General features: G+C 43.2%; 1 protein-coding gene across 4 annotated transcripts in view; it reads right to left on the minus strand.

Moving 5' to 3' along the window:
* The window catches only part of LOC139050951 (pyruvate dehydrogenase phosphatase regulatory subunit, mitochondrial-like), a 96,367-nt gene that overhangs the window by 59,570 nt on the left and 21,089 nt on the right, over window positions 1–15,708 (minus strand). For all 4 annotated transcript variants that reach the window (XM_070527850.1, XM_070527846.1, XM_070527855.1 and 1 more), the window contains 3 exons: window positions 6,573–6,654; window positions 5,328–5,409; window positions 2,471–2,592 (listed from right to left, as the gene is read on the minus strand). In XM_070527850.1, coding sequence (XP_070383951.1) covers window positions 2,471–2,592; window positions 5,328–5,409; window positions 6,573–6,654 — 286 coding nt within the window. The remainder of the gene's footprint in view (window positions 1–2,470; window positions 2,593–5,327; window positions 5,410–6,572; window positions 6,655–15,708) is intronic.

Raw genomic sequence — 15,708 nt, forward strand, 5'->3', positions numbered from 1 at the left:
AACAAGCCAGAGATGGGGAACGCGATCGAGGCATCATTGAATCTTCCGGCCAGAAGTTTATAGAATTGTCATCGCAGGTATGTGCAGCATCAAACAGAGGGTAATTGCAGTTGGGAAATCTTGGATACCCAGCTGCATGGTAGTGGCACGCAAGGTAAACATGTCCTGCTTTGCCGCAATGAAAGCATAGTGACATGTGTACTTGTTTATCCTTTCCGGGTGACCACTTGTCACCACCCAAGAATTGTTATCGCACAGCGCAGGACACGCCTGCATGTATCTGAAGTTTCTGGAATGTTATCGATGGTTCCATCCGCTGTCTGTCACCGAACCTTGTGTAATCCGATTGCATGTATGCGCGACGCGAATAGTGTAGAACTTTGTGGAAGACACGCGGGTCCCAGTGATTACCCTGGAACATTAGACGACTGATGTATAAAAGCCAACGCGCTTGACCCGCTGATCAGATTTCCATGACCGCCGATCATGTTCGCCGCTATTGCTCTCCTTTGAGTGTAACTTGCTTTTGTGGGCACAAGTTCACCCATATAAGACGCTAGTTTCGCAATTCCCCGTTTTGCGTTCTTCATCGTCACAATCACATGACAATAGTGGCCGGCGGTGAGCGGTGCGTCACAAATCGGTCTTTCGAAGCAAGTAGCCAGCAGGGAATTCCCCATAAGACCAAGGTGCAGCGATCAGCTGTCGCTGATACGGCATAGCTGGCAGCGAAAATAGTCTCTGTCAAAAATAGGGCATTGGGGGTGGCGGTGATCGATGCGTCATAGTGGTTGACGGTGTCAGCAGCATCGAAGTGGCGGGAGGTGGCCGACAAACAGCTTCCGCTTAGGTTAATCGTCACGGCACCGCCTGCCATTTGGGCAAAGAAAAAGCCTGTCGAACTTTCTCCCAGATGATATCAGCGACAGCAGCCACCGCTGGTGCCATGGGAGCAATCCCGAGCTGCCAGATCACCTCTTGCACAATCTCTTGGATGACTTCATGCAGAGACGCACCACAGCTCTTGGTAGAATTGAAGCATTCACTGGTGAGTTCTTGTGATCATATTGTCATCCAGCTATTACAACTAAAACAGTTTACCACTGACAGATTGGCAAAAAAACATCTGCCTTTAGCGATGGCTGGTCCTCAGAGAATGTGCGCGCAACCACTAACTTCGTCCTTCTCGCCTTAAGGGTCCCGTGTCATCACGTGCAAACTTATTTCGCGTCAATATTGGCAGTACCGCTGCTGAAGTGCCCGTTTGATAGCGGTAGCTTCCTTGCTTCCTTGGTAAATTCAGCCACTGCCCTCGGTGGATTCCTCACGAGTCTGGCAAACAGTTCCTCCGTCACTCTGTGCAAAAGATAGTGCAACTTCTTTTCTTCGGCCATCTCAGGGTCTGCTCTGCAGAAAAGGCGGGCCATATCTTCTGCATTCTGCAAATGTGGCAATGCTGTCATTTGGTTTTAAAATACAGTATTCGAGAAGGTGCTGCGCGTTGTCTCTTCTGTCACTACTAGTGAATGTGTCTAGCAGCTGGGTGCAGATGGCATCCCATGTAGTCAAACTCCTCTCCCGGTTCATAAACCACGTCCGCACACTGTCTTGAAGAACAGAATAGACATTAGCCAGTTTTTGCTGGGAACCCCAATCATTATAACTGGCAACATGCTCGAACTGGTCCAGTCAATCTTGGACATCTTCAAAAGCATCACCATGGAAACTTTCTGGGATCTTAGGATTCTGCAGCGTCACCTGCAATGGAGTTGCAGTGGTCCCTGCAGGGTCCTGAAAGGGGTTGAATTCGGGCATCAGGCCTAGCAGGCGGCGACTGTACTGGTGAACAGGATTTTCGACGAAGGTGATTCCATGTTCGATGTGTGGCTCTGCGAAGGGGTGCTGAGCGTGAGGAAATTCTACTAAGCACCTCCACTAGCGTCATGGCCTAGTAGGGGATGGGAAAGCCAGTGTAGAGGACGTATAAAAGCACTTTATAATAGCAGTCAACACAACGTGGTTGTCGTCTATGTTGTTTCCACCCGCGCACTACTTCAACATCGTTTTCATGGCCTGGCACATACCCATGGCGACCATATAGGATGTGGCAATATTAGGTTATAGTAGCTATGTACAGCTGGCATCTGCATTTCCTGTGGGTCTCGAAGCGTCCCCTTGTTGGGCTCGGTGGTGGGTGGCTGGCATAGCTGCCGAATACCCAGGAAACTTTATGGCAGAATCTTTTTCCCCCTTGCCAGATCGCCCTCAATATTTGCAAAACACACTACGTTTCAACTAAAAAGTTCCGTTAGTTAATTTTTAGGTACAGAAAAAAGCAGCATCACTCAGGCCTCATTGTAGAGGAACAAAAGTGCCTAGTTTTCTGAAGCGTCCAGCTTCCTCAGAAATCTCATCATTGAAGCACATGTTTATAAAACAGCAAGAGGTCCATGAAACGAAAACCACTCACCATGCCACCAGCAAGGATGAAATACTCGCAGCTGATGCGTCCCAGTTCTGTTTCAGCTTGAACCACAATCCCCTGGTTGCCAACAACACGGTTCACATGGCAGTCCTCAATGTATGTTGCTCCTGAATACACAAACAGCACATGCACTACCAGTGAACATTTGTCTTAAATTCGTATCTGCTTCACATTTTAAGGACAAGACATAATGCCCAATAAAAACAAAACATTAGGTACAGTCGCAATCAAAAGTTTTGGGACCAAAGGTGCCACTTTTTTTTTTTTTTTCTAGTCTGGGCATTCCAGATGAAATCAAGAGCACACGCGTATGTGCGCGTGTTTGACCAATACAATGTATTTAACTAATTTCAGGCCGTGGAGCTGGGCTTCAATATATTCTAATTTTTTGCTAGTGCTGTGGTCCCCCCCCCCCCTTTTTATTGCAACTGTGCATAGACCTGGACAAGAAAGAACCTTTCAAACTGTTGTCTGATAAGGTGTAGGTAATTTCACAAGAAACTTCCTAAAAATATAATGGCAGCAGGCCTCAGAAACACGGATGTGCAATATTGTTACAAGTTGGGCATTTTTCCATCACTCTCACCTCTGAAATGTGGCAAGACATCTTTTTTGACATGTTGTTGCCATTGAAATACGACAATAGCACAGGCATTGGCCACTAGTGTGAGTACTATTTCTCAAATACCATTGTAGATGACATGTGCCATTCTTTCTTTTTTATTAAAATAACAATAAAGCAAAAAGACTTTGTCACCCTAGCAGCGGTGATGGCACTCCTCTCTACTTAACCCCGTAACTGGGGAGCATGTCTGTAGAAGTGCCACCAAGTGAACCATGCCTAGAGGAGTGCCTCCTACAGATGCACGAGGCATACAAAAGCGCGATTCAAAAGAAACATTTTTCACTAAGCAGAATAAGTTGTGCCAAGTCTCGGAAAAAAATAGTGAGTGGAGGTGAGATATTTGTTTTCCAGATGACGCCACCTTGCTTTTGTAGACAGCGAAGTGGGGAGCTTGTGGTGGGAAGATCGTCTACACACATGCGCCTACAGATGCACAACTTTCTGAGGAGTGCAGGAACTCTTGATATTGGCTTTGAGCTCGACAATGACTCTGACAGTGAAAGTAACGACAGAAAAGATGAGAACGACTTGGAAGAGCCAGTCACAATGCCTGTGAATTCTAATGAATTGCATGACAGTGGAATCGCAAGAACTCGTTAGTTTTTTAAAGAACTCGTGGGATGGACTTTGATGTTGCCCTGTGTGATGCACTGTGCTTCAAGATTTTTCTCATAATAATGAGCTTCTGAAGTGAAAAGGAGCGAAACAGGATGTGAATGACTAATTATTTGTGGCACATGAAAGTTTTGTAAAAAACTTTCTTGTTTGAAACGAAATTTTGAGTAAGAAAATTCCCCAAGGCACAGTCATTCTTAAGCAAACAATTCCTCAGTTAAGGAGTTAACATATGTTGGAATAAAGCTTGCGAGATCATCACTACACATTTCCCCAAACTGCATGCAAACATTTGGAATAACAGTGTTTGTTAACTCAGCATACAATTGTGTACCACAAGATCGACCTGTATGTTCCCCATGAGCACAGCTCCTGTTCCTGCTTTCTTCTGCAAGTTTACTGCTATGCAAGAATAAAAATAATCTGTCCAAACAAATCACATAAAAGTCAAGCCATGGGCTTCAACGTACCAAAGGCTATGAGAGACACCACAGTGGGGGGACTACAGACCACAGTGGGGGGACTACAGATTAATTACGACCATCTGCAGTTCTTAAATGTGTACCTAAATGTACATGAGCACTTTTTCATTCTGCCCCCATTGGAATGTAGCTGCCATGGTTAGGAATCGAACCCGTGACCTCGTGCTCAGCAGCTGAATGTCAGCTATGGAGCCTTCGTGGCAGGTGTCTGAACAAGCAGCAGCTGAGTTAGTACTAAGTGCTTGTTTAGACCACTAAAGACCTGGGATCAAGCATTGCAATATTATTTTGGTGAACCTGGATGTAACCTTGTGACTGGATTTCCAACATGTACTTCAGTGAAACAAACTCAAAAATGAAAATATTCATTTTTTTTTTAAATTGGTGCACAGACAACTTTAAGAAGAAAGCAGAGCTTAGGAGAGGCCTGGCTGTGTTAAAAAAAAAAAAGTGGCAAAAAGCTTTTTTTTTTTTTTTCACGTAGGAGCATTGGAATTTGTGGCCCCAACATCGATGTCATCATAGCAGCCACGCCTTGGACGTCTTGCCTTGCTGTGTGTGGCGTGTGCATGCAGGCTCCACTGACTATGTGCAGTCATTGGCTCATCTGCATTTGCACTGTACCCAAGACCAACTGAGTGTGCGACTTCCATGCAAAGCTGCCATTGCACAACCCATGTTCACAAAACTTTAGCTTTAATGCCGCATCTACCACTGCAAGAGGCTTGACTCAACACAAGCTTGACCTCTGTGGGCACAGCGTGACAGCACAATTCCAGTGGGCCCAGCTGGTGGGCCCAGCTATAGTGGGTCCCCCCCGCGTAGTGGCATAACCAAAAGAGTAGTAAAAAGAAAAAAAAAGGAGGAAGGCAGCCCAATAAGCTGGCAGAGTATACACATCAGGCACCAGTACCTCTCCTAAGCTTCTTTCCTTCCCGCATGAGTTAAGTCAATATGAGAGCTCATGGTGTCAACTACCAAAGACTTACCCAATACAGTAAATCAAAGCAAATGCTGCACTTCACCGTGGAAACTAAGATATTTGTTATCTAACAACAAAGCAATAAAGGCACATAGAAATCAAGCACAGTGCATGCCTGCCAAGAACAAGAACACAAACCTCCTTGTTGGGCTAAGTCAGCCATCGTTTGGCATAAAGCCACAGGATCAACTATACCATCTCCAGGAACAAAAACCCCGCCCTGTGGGTAAGAAAACAGCAATGTTATTTTTATTATGTAACTGGCACAGCTGTTTAAGTAGGACACTAGCAGGGGTGACATCCCTTGATGATAACATGCCCTGCTGGTAAAGTTAGCATTAGGCAAACAATAGCTCCGACAGAAATAACTGCAACAAGAATGAATAAAAGAAACTAACTCTTTATTGAGCAAACTTCCACCCAGACATAAAAACAGCACTTAACTTTAGTGACCACAATAGTGGCGAGCACAGTCAGTGGTTGCTGAATCTAATACCACTGGCCAAGTCCATCCCCTGTTTACACATGCGTCACCAGTCAGAGCAATCGCTGGTTTTGCACAACAGTAGTTGCGTCACATATGCAATCTGATTTATTTATTTATTTATTTATTTATTTATTTACCTTCAGGGCTTACATGAAGCATTATATACGAACTGAGAATGTTAGACAGAAATTCGGCGACCCATTGAAGCACTAATGGGTCAGTGTTAAGGTGGTTAAGTTTAAACATTTAAGAAAATGAGTCCCTAGCTGGCTTTATCGAACACTTGAACGAAGTTAAAAATTTGCAGCCTACCAGAAAGTTATTGTCCAAAGTAGCATGCAGATTATTATTGAATAGAAGCATTATTAGAAATGTGCTGCCATCAAATTGGAAACAATGTTCACAAAATTTCAGGTAACAGCAAAGGTGTCTTGCACCAAGCAATAACATGACAGCAACAATAACGTGGTGAAGATGGCCAGCAACAAAAAGTAAGCAATGCAGGCATTGCAATATAGAAGACCAACTCAGAAGATCCCTAACATTTAATAAAGGAAATATGAAAAACGAATGCATTTCTATAAAGAGCAGAGAGTGCTGAGGTTTATCTTGTAAGGCAATCTCAGCATGCTACAAAATGGCATCACACAATGTGCACCTACAGGTGCACATGCTCCAAATAGCTCAAGCAAGATCAACAAAATTCAAGACCAAGAACAGGAACTTAAATTAGTACAGCAAAAAAAAAGAGCTTTACAACATCTTCATAAGACCTGTTGACTCCTCATTTCATGCAGTACACTGTAAGTATGGCATACAGGTTGTGGAGCTCCCTCAATACAAAAGCGTAAATGCACTCAGTACTGGCAAACATCCCCTTAAGTTTAAATGCTCACCACAAGGTCTTTGGTCAAAAGATATGGGTGGTGCTCCGAAAGTGTGGATGGCTGCTGAACTGTGCATTCGATTCCCCTTGCCCTGAGTAAAGATAGCACAAGTAATCAATAAGAAAGCCACTTTTATTCAAGTATTCAAATGTGCATCAAAGCATGCATCTTAAAATGACAAAAATTATGCAAAAGATAACTAGGTATGCTCACGCACAGCTTGTACACGTTTCTGTCTATTTACATAATAACTTACTACTAGATGTGCTTACCTGCATCAATAACAGTACAAAACAACATTTTCAGCATCAACAAATAGCAATGTTTCCATCTTTCAGACAACGAGCAGCAATACAGGGAATACAGTTGAAATCTAATTTTACTAAGTCAGCAGAGAGTGCTGGTTTATATACATAAAATCAGGAAAATTGAAAAACAAGAATATGCCAAATAGACAAAATGCTTTCTTTGCCCAAAAAGAAAGTGTCGCTCAGCCTTGCATTTAGTTCACAGAGAGTGAAGAGTGGCATAATGTATTTTTCACATGCTAGAGGATTACCTAGTGCCTCTTCAGTTCACGGGATCACCTGGACCATCCAGATTGCTACCTGATACTTCGTCATTGGCAGCTATACTCACGCAACTTTATTTCTCAAGTTTCTGTTGAGCTGTGTCCACACTGGCATCAGCGCTTACATATTCACCTGTGCAGACATGGCCGAGAGCAAAGTGATCAGGGCTGGTTTCAATGCTATTCTCGTTCATTAGGCAATGCTTACTTTCACACCATCAGTGAAGCAGCAATACGGCATGTTGAAGTCAATACCTGATACCTAATAGCATGTAAGAAAGACAACTAAGCAAAGATAAAAAAAATCACAGATGTACAGTGAAAAATTGGGTGGAAGTTACGTGTCATGAATGCATCAAACAGCAACAGTGTCAACATTGCTAAAGGAGCTGGCTGCAGCTCAAAGTAGAGCTGCTCTGACTAGCATGGTGCATGAAGTAGCATTTTTCATCAGTGCCTCAATGATCGCCACATGTTTATTGACATATGTAAGTCAACAAAGGACTTCAATTTGATGCAGTGCATTCATAACACTACATAAGCTGTCCAATACAAGAAGCTCGGCACTCTTCTGGTGCGCTCACAGTCTTTGTTGGCTTTGGTAAGGAAATGCAGCAAAAGGGCATTTGAATGCGGGCAGAAAGAAAGAGAAGAAGTTGCCGCATAAGCAGAAACCCTTTAACATGAAATCACAGACAGTAATATAAGGGCTCCTACCCAGATTTTTTCCCTTCCTCCACACCTGACAGGATCACCAACAAGTTCACATAGCTTTTCACAAAAACTAGGATTACACTTCCTGTGCCAATGTCCAGGGTCCGTGTTCATTCACGAAACTGGTGTTATGTATATAAGTTTCATCATTAATGGGGAATTTACACCATGGCGAAATACACTTCCCCATTGCAGGGGCAGTGTGCACAATGTGATGGCGACGTCATGCCTTTGTCAAGCACCTCAGCCACATAGAGCTCCCCATGGAGACGACATAATATTCATTAGGTTGTCACAAGACGTTCCTCATCACTGGGGAGGGATGTACACACAGCCTATGCAGGTGCACCTACTTGGCAATGGCGTGCAACCTCACTGCTCACTGGGGATGGAAAGGAAGCTCGCCAGTAACAATATCATGGATGATTCCTCCCAGAATACTTCTGCAACTTTCACCACAAAAAATTAAATTGTTGTGTTTAACGTCCCAAAGCAACACATGGGCCATAAGAGATGCCTATAGCAGGGTCCCCATAGTAATTTCAACCACCTATGCATTTTTAATGTGCTCACGAAGCACAATATACAGGCATTTTTAAGCATTTATATGCTTTTTTGGCTATCCTCCATGCATTCTACTGACTTTCATATGCAACGACGTTCATTGCGTGAATTTTTGTACACTGGTTACCATAGCTATACACGGTGGCACCACACTCCCATGCAAACTGCTAAAGTGTTGGTTCCCATCAGCTACACACAGTGGCGCCACACAGGCCATACTGCTTCTAATTCCACTATGTAGCTACTGCATGGTGTGCATAGGTCAATTTTTTCCAAACAGGTCATTTCCTCTTTTCAAACAAGAAACTAAAACTGAAAAGAACGAAAACACCACTACCAAGAATCACATCTGTGACCTCATGCAAAAGCAGACTGCCATAGCCACTGAGCCACCGTGGCAGTTTACTGATCACCACTTGTAGACAGCAATCCCAAAAGAACTAGTAAATACAAAAAAAAAACATGGACACCAGTGTGCTAAACGCATAGTTACAGTAAGAGCAAAACAAGAACAAGGTGAAAGTGGCAGCCAACATTTCGACAAGTGGACTTGTCTTTTTCAAAGTGTTATGTGCTTTCCTTGGCACAGTATATATAGGTAGAGTTCTTCTAAAGGGGAGAAGGGGTAAGGCAGGTGGGTGCAGCAACGAGTGAAGGTGTGTTAGCGACGAGGTTGTAGAATTGAGAATAAAGGAGTGCTGTGCACAAGGCCGGTGACATGGCCGTCTGTCATCCGGCGTGTCAACGGTGTGCACAGCACCCCTCTATTACCTGCTTCGCTGGTGGTCGTGGGCTGTAAAACATGTTAACTTCCCTGTAAACTTTTGATCAGTGATTATTTATCGTTTTTCAGAGCCAACTGTGTTACTCATTTTGTAACCCATACACATGTATTTCTATCTTCTGGTGTATCGAATGCGTGTGTGTGTGTGTGTGTTTTTTTAAGTTTGTATTATCTAGTCTCTATATCAGAGTGAATTGTGTTAGCTTTTTTTTAGTGACTCTTACACACATACTTCTTTTTCTGATGTATCAAATACGTTTTTTCTCTTAATCTCTATATTATTTTCGGTCTTGTTATTGTACACTTACGTAATTAATTTATTCTGGGTGTCTAACAATGTTACGATTCTTTATGCAACCACCATGTTGCCCTGTAACGGACCATCGGCCCAGGCAAGCTGTTTTTCCAACAGCTTTTAGCCTTTGGGATCCACCAGAACACTTGTAATTATGGAAATAAAAAAAAAATCTATCATGTCTCTGAAAGAGATAATAGAAGGAGTGGCAGAAACCAGTGTTCATTACATATATATATAAATGTATATTTATATATAAAGATACTGAAATGGAATAAATAAATAAATAAAAGTAAAAGAAAGGAAAGAAAGAAAAAAAATTTGGCAACCAAGCTAAGTGCTGTTGCCTATAGCTTGAAATTTAGCATAGCAAATAGATTCTAAAGCTCCCTTTGAGACGTTTATGCCTATTGGTTGCAATCTCTTGAACTTATGGATAAGGTATGATTCTCTGTATTTTCTTTCTTGTTCAGAACGGAAATTTGACTGTAAGATGTATAGCTTAAGTTCATCAAAGTTATGACCTGGTTGGTTAAAATGCTCGCCGATGGCTTTGGGAAGCTTTTTAGCTGTGTCCGCACGATGTCCGTTTAATCTGACAGGTTTTTTTCTCCAGGTGCGTTTAATCTCCAGGTGCAGGTTTTGCACCTGGAGTGACAACATGCTTTTATTTTTATAATGTTGGCTGACTTTTATGTGCACTAACTTGTCTTTAACATTTCTGTTGTGGTGATAGGTAACCCTTGGTACATTAGGGAACGCTTTTCTCAGACGCTCATTACTTGATAATATTGGATGATATTTTCGTAGGATGTTGTTTATGTTTGGGAGTGCATTAGAATATTTTGTTATAAAGGCTGGCGGTCAGACTCTGGTGTAGGCTGTTTCTTAGCTAATTGCGACTGTCTCTCCAATCTTGACGCGACCTCATAACTATCGAGAGCAACTTGTGGATAGTTTTTTTCTGCTGGTGTTGTTTTAAGGTCATTTAGGTGGTGGATATAATCGTTGTCTTTGTTGCAGATTCTTCTTATTCATTTCACTTGTCTGACAAAAATTCCTTGCTTGCAGTGTCGCAGGTGACGACTGTTGTAGTCTAAATATTGCTGGCTATCCGTAGGCTTCCGGTAAAGTGTCGTTTTCAGTTTTCTGTTTTCTATGTAGACTGTCATGTTGCGGAAGTTGATTTGACTAGGAGAGTCGGGAGCAGTAAATTTAATACTCGGGTGAAAACTATTGAAATGGTTAATTAAGTCGATTAACGCGCCTGTGCCGTGTTCCCATATTATATAGATGTCGTCAATATAACGAAGATAGGTGTGGGGTTTTAAAGGGTAGGATTTCAACAAGTCTGCTTCAAGCTGTCCCATGAAAATGTTCGCATACATGGGAGTGAATGGTGTTTCCATGCTAGTGCTGAAAGTTTGCAGGTAGTGAATAGAATCGAATTCGAAATAGTTAAGCGTGAGAACTAACCTAAGGAGTGATAAGTGTGATAAGGAGCGATAAGGAGCGATAACTTCAGGAGCGTGCACTTGGAGATTGATGGCAAGGAATTTCGATATGGCTGCAATTCCTTCGCTCATGTGTATGTTACTGTAAAGGGCAGAAACATCGAAAGTGACTAGAATAGTGCAGTCAGAAAGGATTTGGTTGGTGTTGATGCCATAGATAATTCGAAGGAAGTGCGCCGTGTCTTGAACAAAAGATGGGAGGGTGGTGGGGATGTTTGACAGGTGGTTATATAAAAATTTAGTTAGTGATTCGGTAGGTGTGTTGTTATTTGACACAATAGGCTGACCTGGGATTTCTGCTGTAAATATTTCTTCGACTGGAACTTTATGTATTTTAGGAAGAAGATAAAAACGGCCTGCTTCTTTGTTTTTGGGCATCATGAAGCGATATTCAGATCGCGTGATTAGTTCCCTGGACAGGAGCTCCACTATTGTGCTTTGCACAGTATTGCTATAGTCTGAAGTTGGGTTAGAGTCGAGTTTTCTGTAATGGGTGTGGTTGCTCAGTTGTTAGGAGGCCTCATTCTTGTACTTTTTTATAGGCCAGATTACGATACTGCCGCCTTTGTCTGCTGGTTTTATTACAATATCATTCCTTTCCACGAGTTCTTTAAGGATTTGGTGCTGAGCAGGGGATAAACTTTTGCATTTCCAGCAATGCCGCGCTGACTCTAGAATTTCCTTTCAGATTAGCTTTATGTATAAATCCAGGTCTGGGCACAGTTCTGCTTCTGGTGTCCACATGCTAGGTGGTCTAACAGAGTCTCTAGCTTGTCTTCCTACGTCTGGTCTATCGAAAAAGAACTCCTTGATGCGCATGCGTCTTGAAAACTCTGTTATATCTTTGTGGAGTTTGTATTCATTTACTGTGTTGTTCGTGGGACAAAACGTTAGACCCTTCTTTCAGGAGATCATCTTCATCGGGGCTTAGACTCTGCGATAAGTCTACTACATTGCTGCGGTGCTTTGGATGCTCGCTTGTAGCACTATCGGTGGAGCTATGTGCTGTAAGAGTTACTATAGTTTTCTTTGGTGGATCTGCAGCTCCAGTACCTTTGTGCTGGTATTTAACTAGTAATTCTTCCTCCCTTGTTGGGATGAACTGTTCAAGTTCTCTTTTTTCCGTTTCAGACAAACTTATGCTGTCAAGTTGATTAGTAATTATTGTAAGTTGATAAATATCATAATTATTGTAAGCTGCAGGCACCTTCAAAGTGACATTAAAATTAAAAGCACTGCAAACACACGAAGTCAAAACTAGCTTTACTTGTACAAGTTCGGATGTAATTCCTATGCTTCAATGTTCCTTCTGTACGAAACAATATATCGGTGAAACTGGACAATCAATGAATGTCAGATTAAACGGACATCGCGCGGGCACAGCTAAAAAGCTTCCCAAACCCATCGGCGAGCATTTTAACCAACCAGGTCATAACTTGGATGAACTTAAACTCTACATCTTACAGTCAAATTTCCGTTCTGAACGAGAAAGAAAATACAGAGAATCATACTTTATCCGTAAGTTCAAGAGATTGCAACCAATAGGCATAAACGTCTCAAAGGGAGCTTTAGAATCTATTTGCTATGCTAAATTTCAAGCTGTAGGCAACAACACTTAGTTTGGTTGCTTAGTGTTTTTTTTTCCTTTCCTTTATTTATTTATTTGTTTGTTTGTTTGTTTGTTTATTCCATTTCAGTATTTTTCTATATATCTTTTTTTTTTCACGAGCACCGGTTCTTGCCGCTCCTTATATTATCTCTTTAAAAGACACGATATCCCACGACCACCAGCGAAGCAAGTAATAGAGGGGTGCTGTGAACGCCGTTGGCATGCTGGCTGACACACGGCCGTTGACACATGGCTGACAGACAGTCGTGTCACAGGCCTTGTGCATCATCAGCAGCGGCAGCAGCCTGGCTACGCCCGCTGCAGGGCGAAGACCTCTCCCATACTTCTCCAACTACCCCGGTTACAGCGAATAGAATACTTGAAGTGTGACTACCCCCAAGCTGCGCGTATGGGAATCGCTGAAGCCGCTTGGCGATGCTTCTGCAAGGTGGAGTGCTCGCCTGCTCAAACGTCAGGTCACCACATGTAACGCATGCTTGTATCATCGACTGCGTGCGTGGTGTGGGCGTTATGCATTTTTTTCGTGCAAATGCTGCCTTGAAGATACATGATGAACCAACGACAAAGTCATTGTTTTGTACCCAGCTGCAAAAGTGGGTATAAATCATGCAAGAAGTTGTCGTTGTATGGTGTGCCAAAAGAAGAGGACGTATTTCAACAATGGCAGCGCAATATTCCAGGAGCAGACAGGCCTCTTGAGCGCAATGCAGCTGTCTGCGAGCTGCACTTTGACATACAGTTCGTGTCTCGTCACTTCGAGCATACCATTGACGGCAAAACTGTGCGCCTTGAGAAAACGAGGCCACTCCTTCTGCCTTGCGCTGTTTCGACTATTTTTCCAAATGTGCCTTCTTACATGTCTAAACCCGTTCCCAGGAAAAGAAATCCTAAGGAGAGGCAGTGCCCACCTATTCAAGAAAAGCGACAACGGATGAGCAAGATGCTGCAGCCGCTGCCAGGTGAGGAGTCTGATGAGCCTGCTACGGCTACTCCTGAGCCTCGACTTTTGTTCAATCACAAGGACATTGCTTCTCCGTCAGACAGCTGGGGAAAGCACGTGTTCAGTGGTGTGCCCTTGAAGGTAGCGTACAGTGTGTGCGTACCCGGACCTGACATGAGTGTCCTGTGCACCGAGAAGCTTGTGTTGTTTACTGTAACAGACGACACGGTGGCGCATGATGTGTTTGTGCGTGGAGTGAAACTTGTCATAGACGAGCCTGGCGACCAACCTTCGATTCTCCAGGCCATTGATACTATGCATGTATGTTCAGGGGCAGGATTTCTTGAAGAGTTCTCATTCACGTGTTCCAGCTCTAACTTGACAGTGTGGAATGGGAGCCTTTACAACAAGAAGTGCACAGGAACCTCACTTGAGCGGTGTGTAGCCTGCAAATATCTCCGGAGGATCCTGATCAATCAAAGGTGCTGGAGAAAGAAAACTAAGTCAGAAACAAATGTTTCTAGAAAGGTCAAAGTGAAAACTCAAGCAGTGCGGCGCTTGAAGGCCAAAGTGAAAGCGTTAGATGAGGCAATTTCGCAAATGAAAGAGGAAAATGAGAAGATTGAGGAAGCGGCACTTCTGAGAAAGATTGATAACCTTCCTCCGAAACAGAAAGCTGCCATCCTTCAATGTTTTGAAGCTGCAAACCGTAAATCACCAAAGGGCATGCGCTACAGCTCTGAGTGGGTTCTTGAATGTATCATTATGCGTATTAAGAGCCCAAAGCTGTATGAACATGTACGCAGGGAAAAAATTCTTACACTTCCCAGCCGCACTTGTCTCAGGAAGTTTATGAAGAAATATGAGAGCAGCCTCGGTTTTAACTCCACTGTTCTCTAGGAATTGCAAAAAAAAAAAAAGAAAATGGATGAGTTTCAGTGCCATGGTGGTCTTACAATAGACGAGACCAAACTCGCCGAAAACTTTGGAGTGACACAAGGCACTGGGAAAATTTATCGCTTTGTGCACTTCAGTGTGTTCACTCCTGACCATGAAAAGACCGTGCCTTGCAACCATGGCATGGTTGTAATGTTTCAGCCTTTGTCCGGATCCTGGCCCCAAATATTAGGTGTTCTTGCATCTAGAGGGAACGTGAAGGCCCATTTGCTGTCCAAGATTATTTTGGAAGCAGTTGTTTTATCAGAAAAAAACAGGGCTTAAAGTGGATTATGTCACCTGCGATGGGGCATCCTAGAATCGTGCGATGTGGCATCAATTCGGTATACATGGTACGGCTGCAGCCGTATGCAGCTGCATGCAGCTGTCACACTATCAGTACAACACCCTACTGGAGATGGCAGACGCCTTTTCTTTCTGTCAGACTTTCCGAATTTGGTCAAATGTGTGAGGAATGGCTTCATAAAATCTGGATACAAAACGCCAGATCGTCACGTTGACGTGTGGCCAATCAAAGTTGCCCATCAATTGAACAAGTGTGCTATGACACTTAAAGCAATACCCAAGATAACTCATGTACACTTAAATCCAAATAATTTTGAAAAGATGAAGGTCAATTATGCTTTTCATCTCTTCAGCACCGAATTTCCTGCATGGGCTTTTTTTGTACAAAGAGGAAACTTCAAAGTCTTGCACATGCAGAGAACCAACAGAACAGTTTATTATGACATCAAGAGTGTCCTCAACAGCACTGAGAAAGAACTCCGAAGATGAAGCAGTGCTGCAAATGCCCTGGAATACATAAATAGGTGGGAAGCCAGCACAGGGCCCACAAAGGCAGGCTTTTTGTCGCAAAGCACAGCTGAAGGCCTTAGAGTAACGCTCAAAGGTACACCGCAACTTCTTGGATATCTAACTGAACGCGTCGGATATAAGTACTTACTAACCTCACGTCTCAGCCACGACCCCATTGAAAAGTTATTCGGAATAATTCGGCCGTTCTACGGCTGCAACAATCACCCAACGTCATCGCAGTTCCTAACAGCAGTAAACTGCCTAAGTTTTTATAACTTGGTTAAAGCACTGGACACAGAGAACTGTGCAGGAGGTGCTCTAACTTCCTTAGTCGGAGTGGATGAAGCCACCAACCAAGTGGACACTTTAATTGACAAGGGA

The sequence above is a fragment of the Dermacentor albipictus genome, chromosome 1, assembly GCF_038994185.2.
Source record: "Dermacentor albipictus isolate Rhodes 1998 colony chromosome 1, USDA_Dalb.pri_finalv2, whole genome shotgun sequence".
NCBI classification, from domain to species: Eukaryota; Metazoa; Arthropoda; class Arachnida; order Ixodida; family Ixodidae; genus Dermacentor; species Dermacentor albipictus.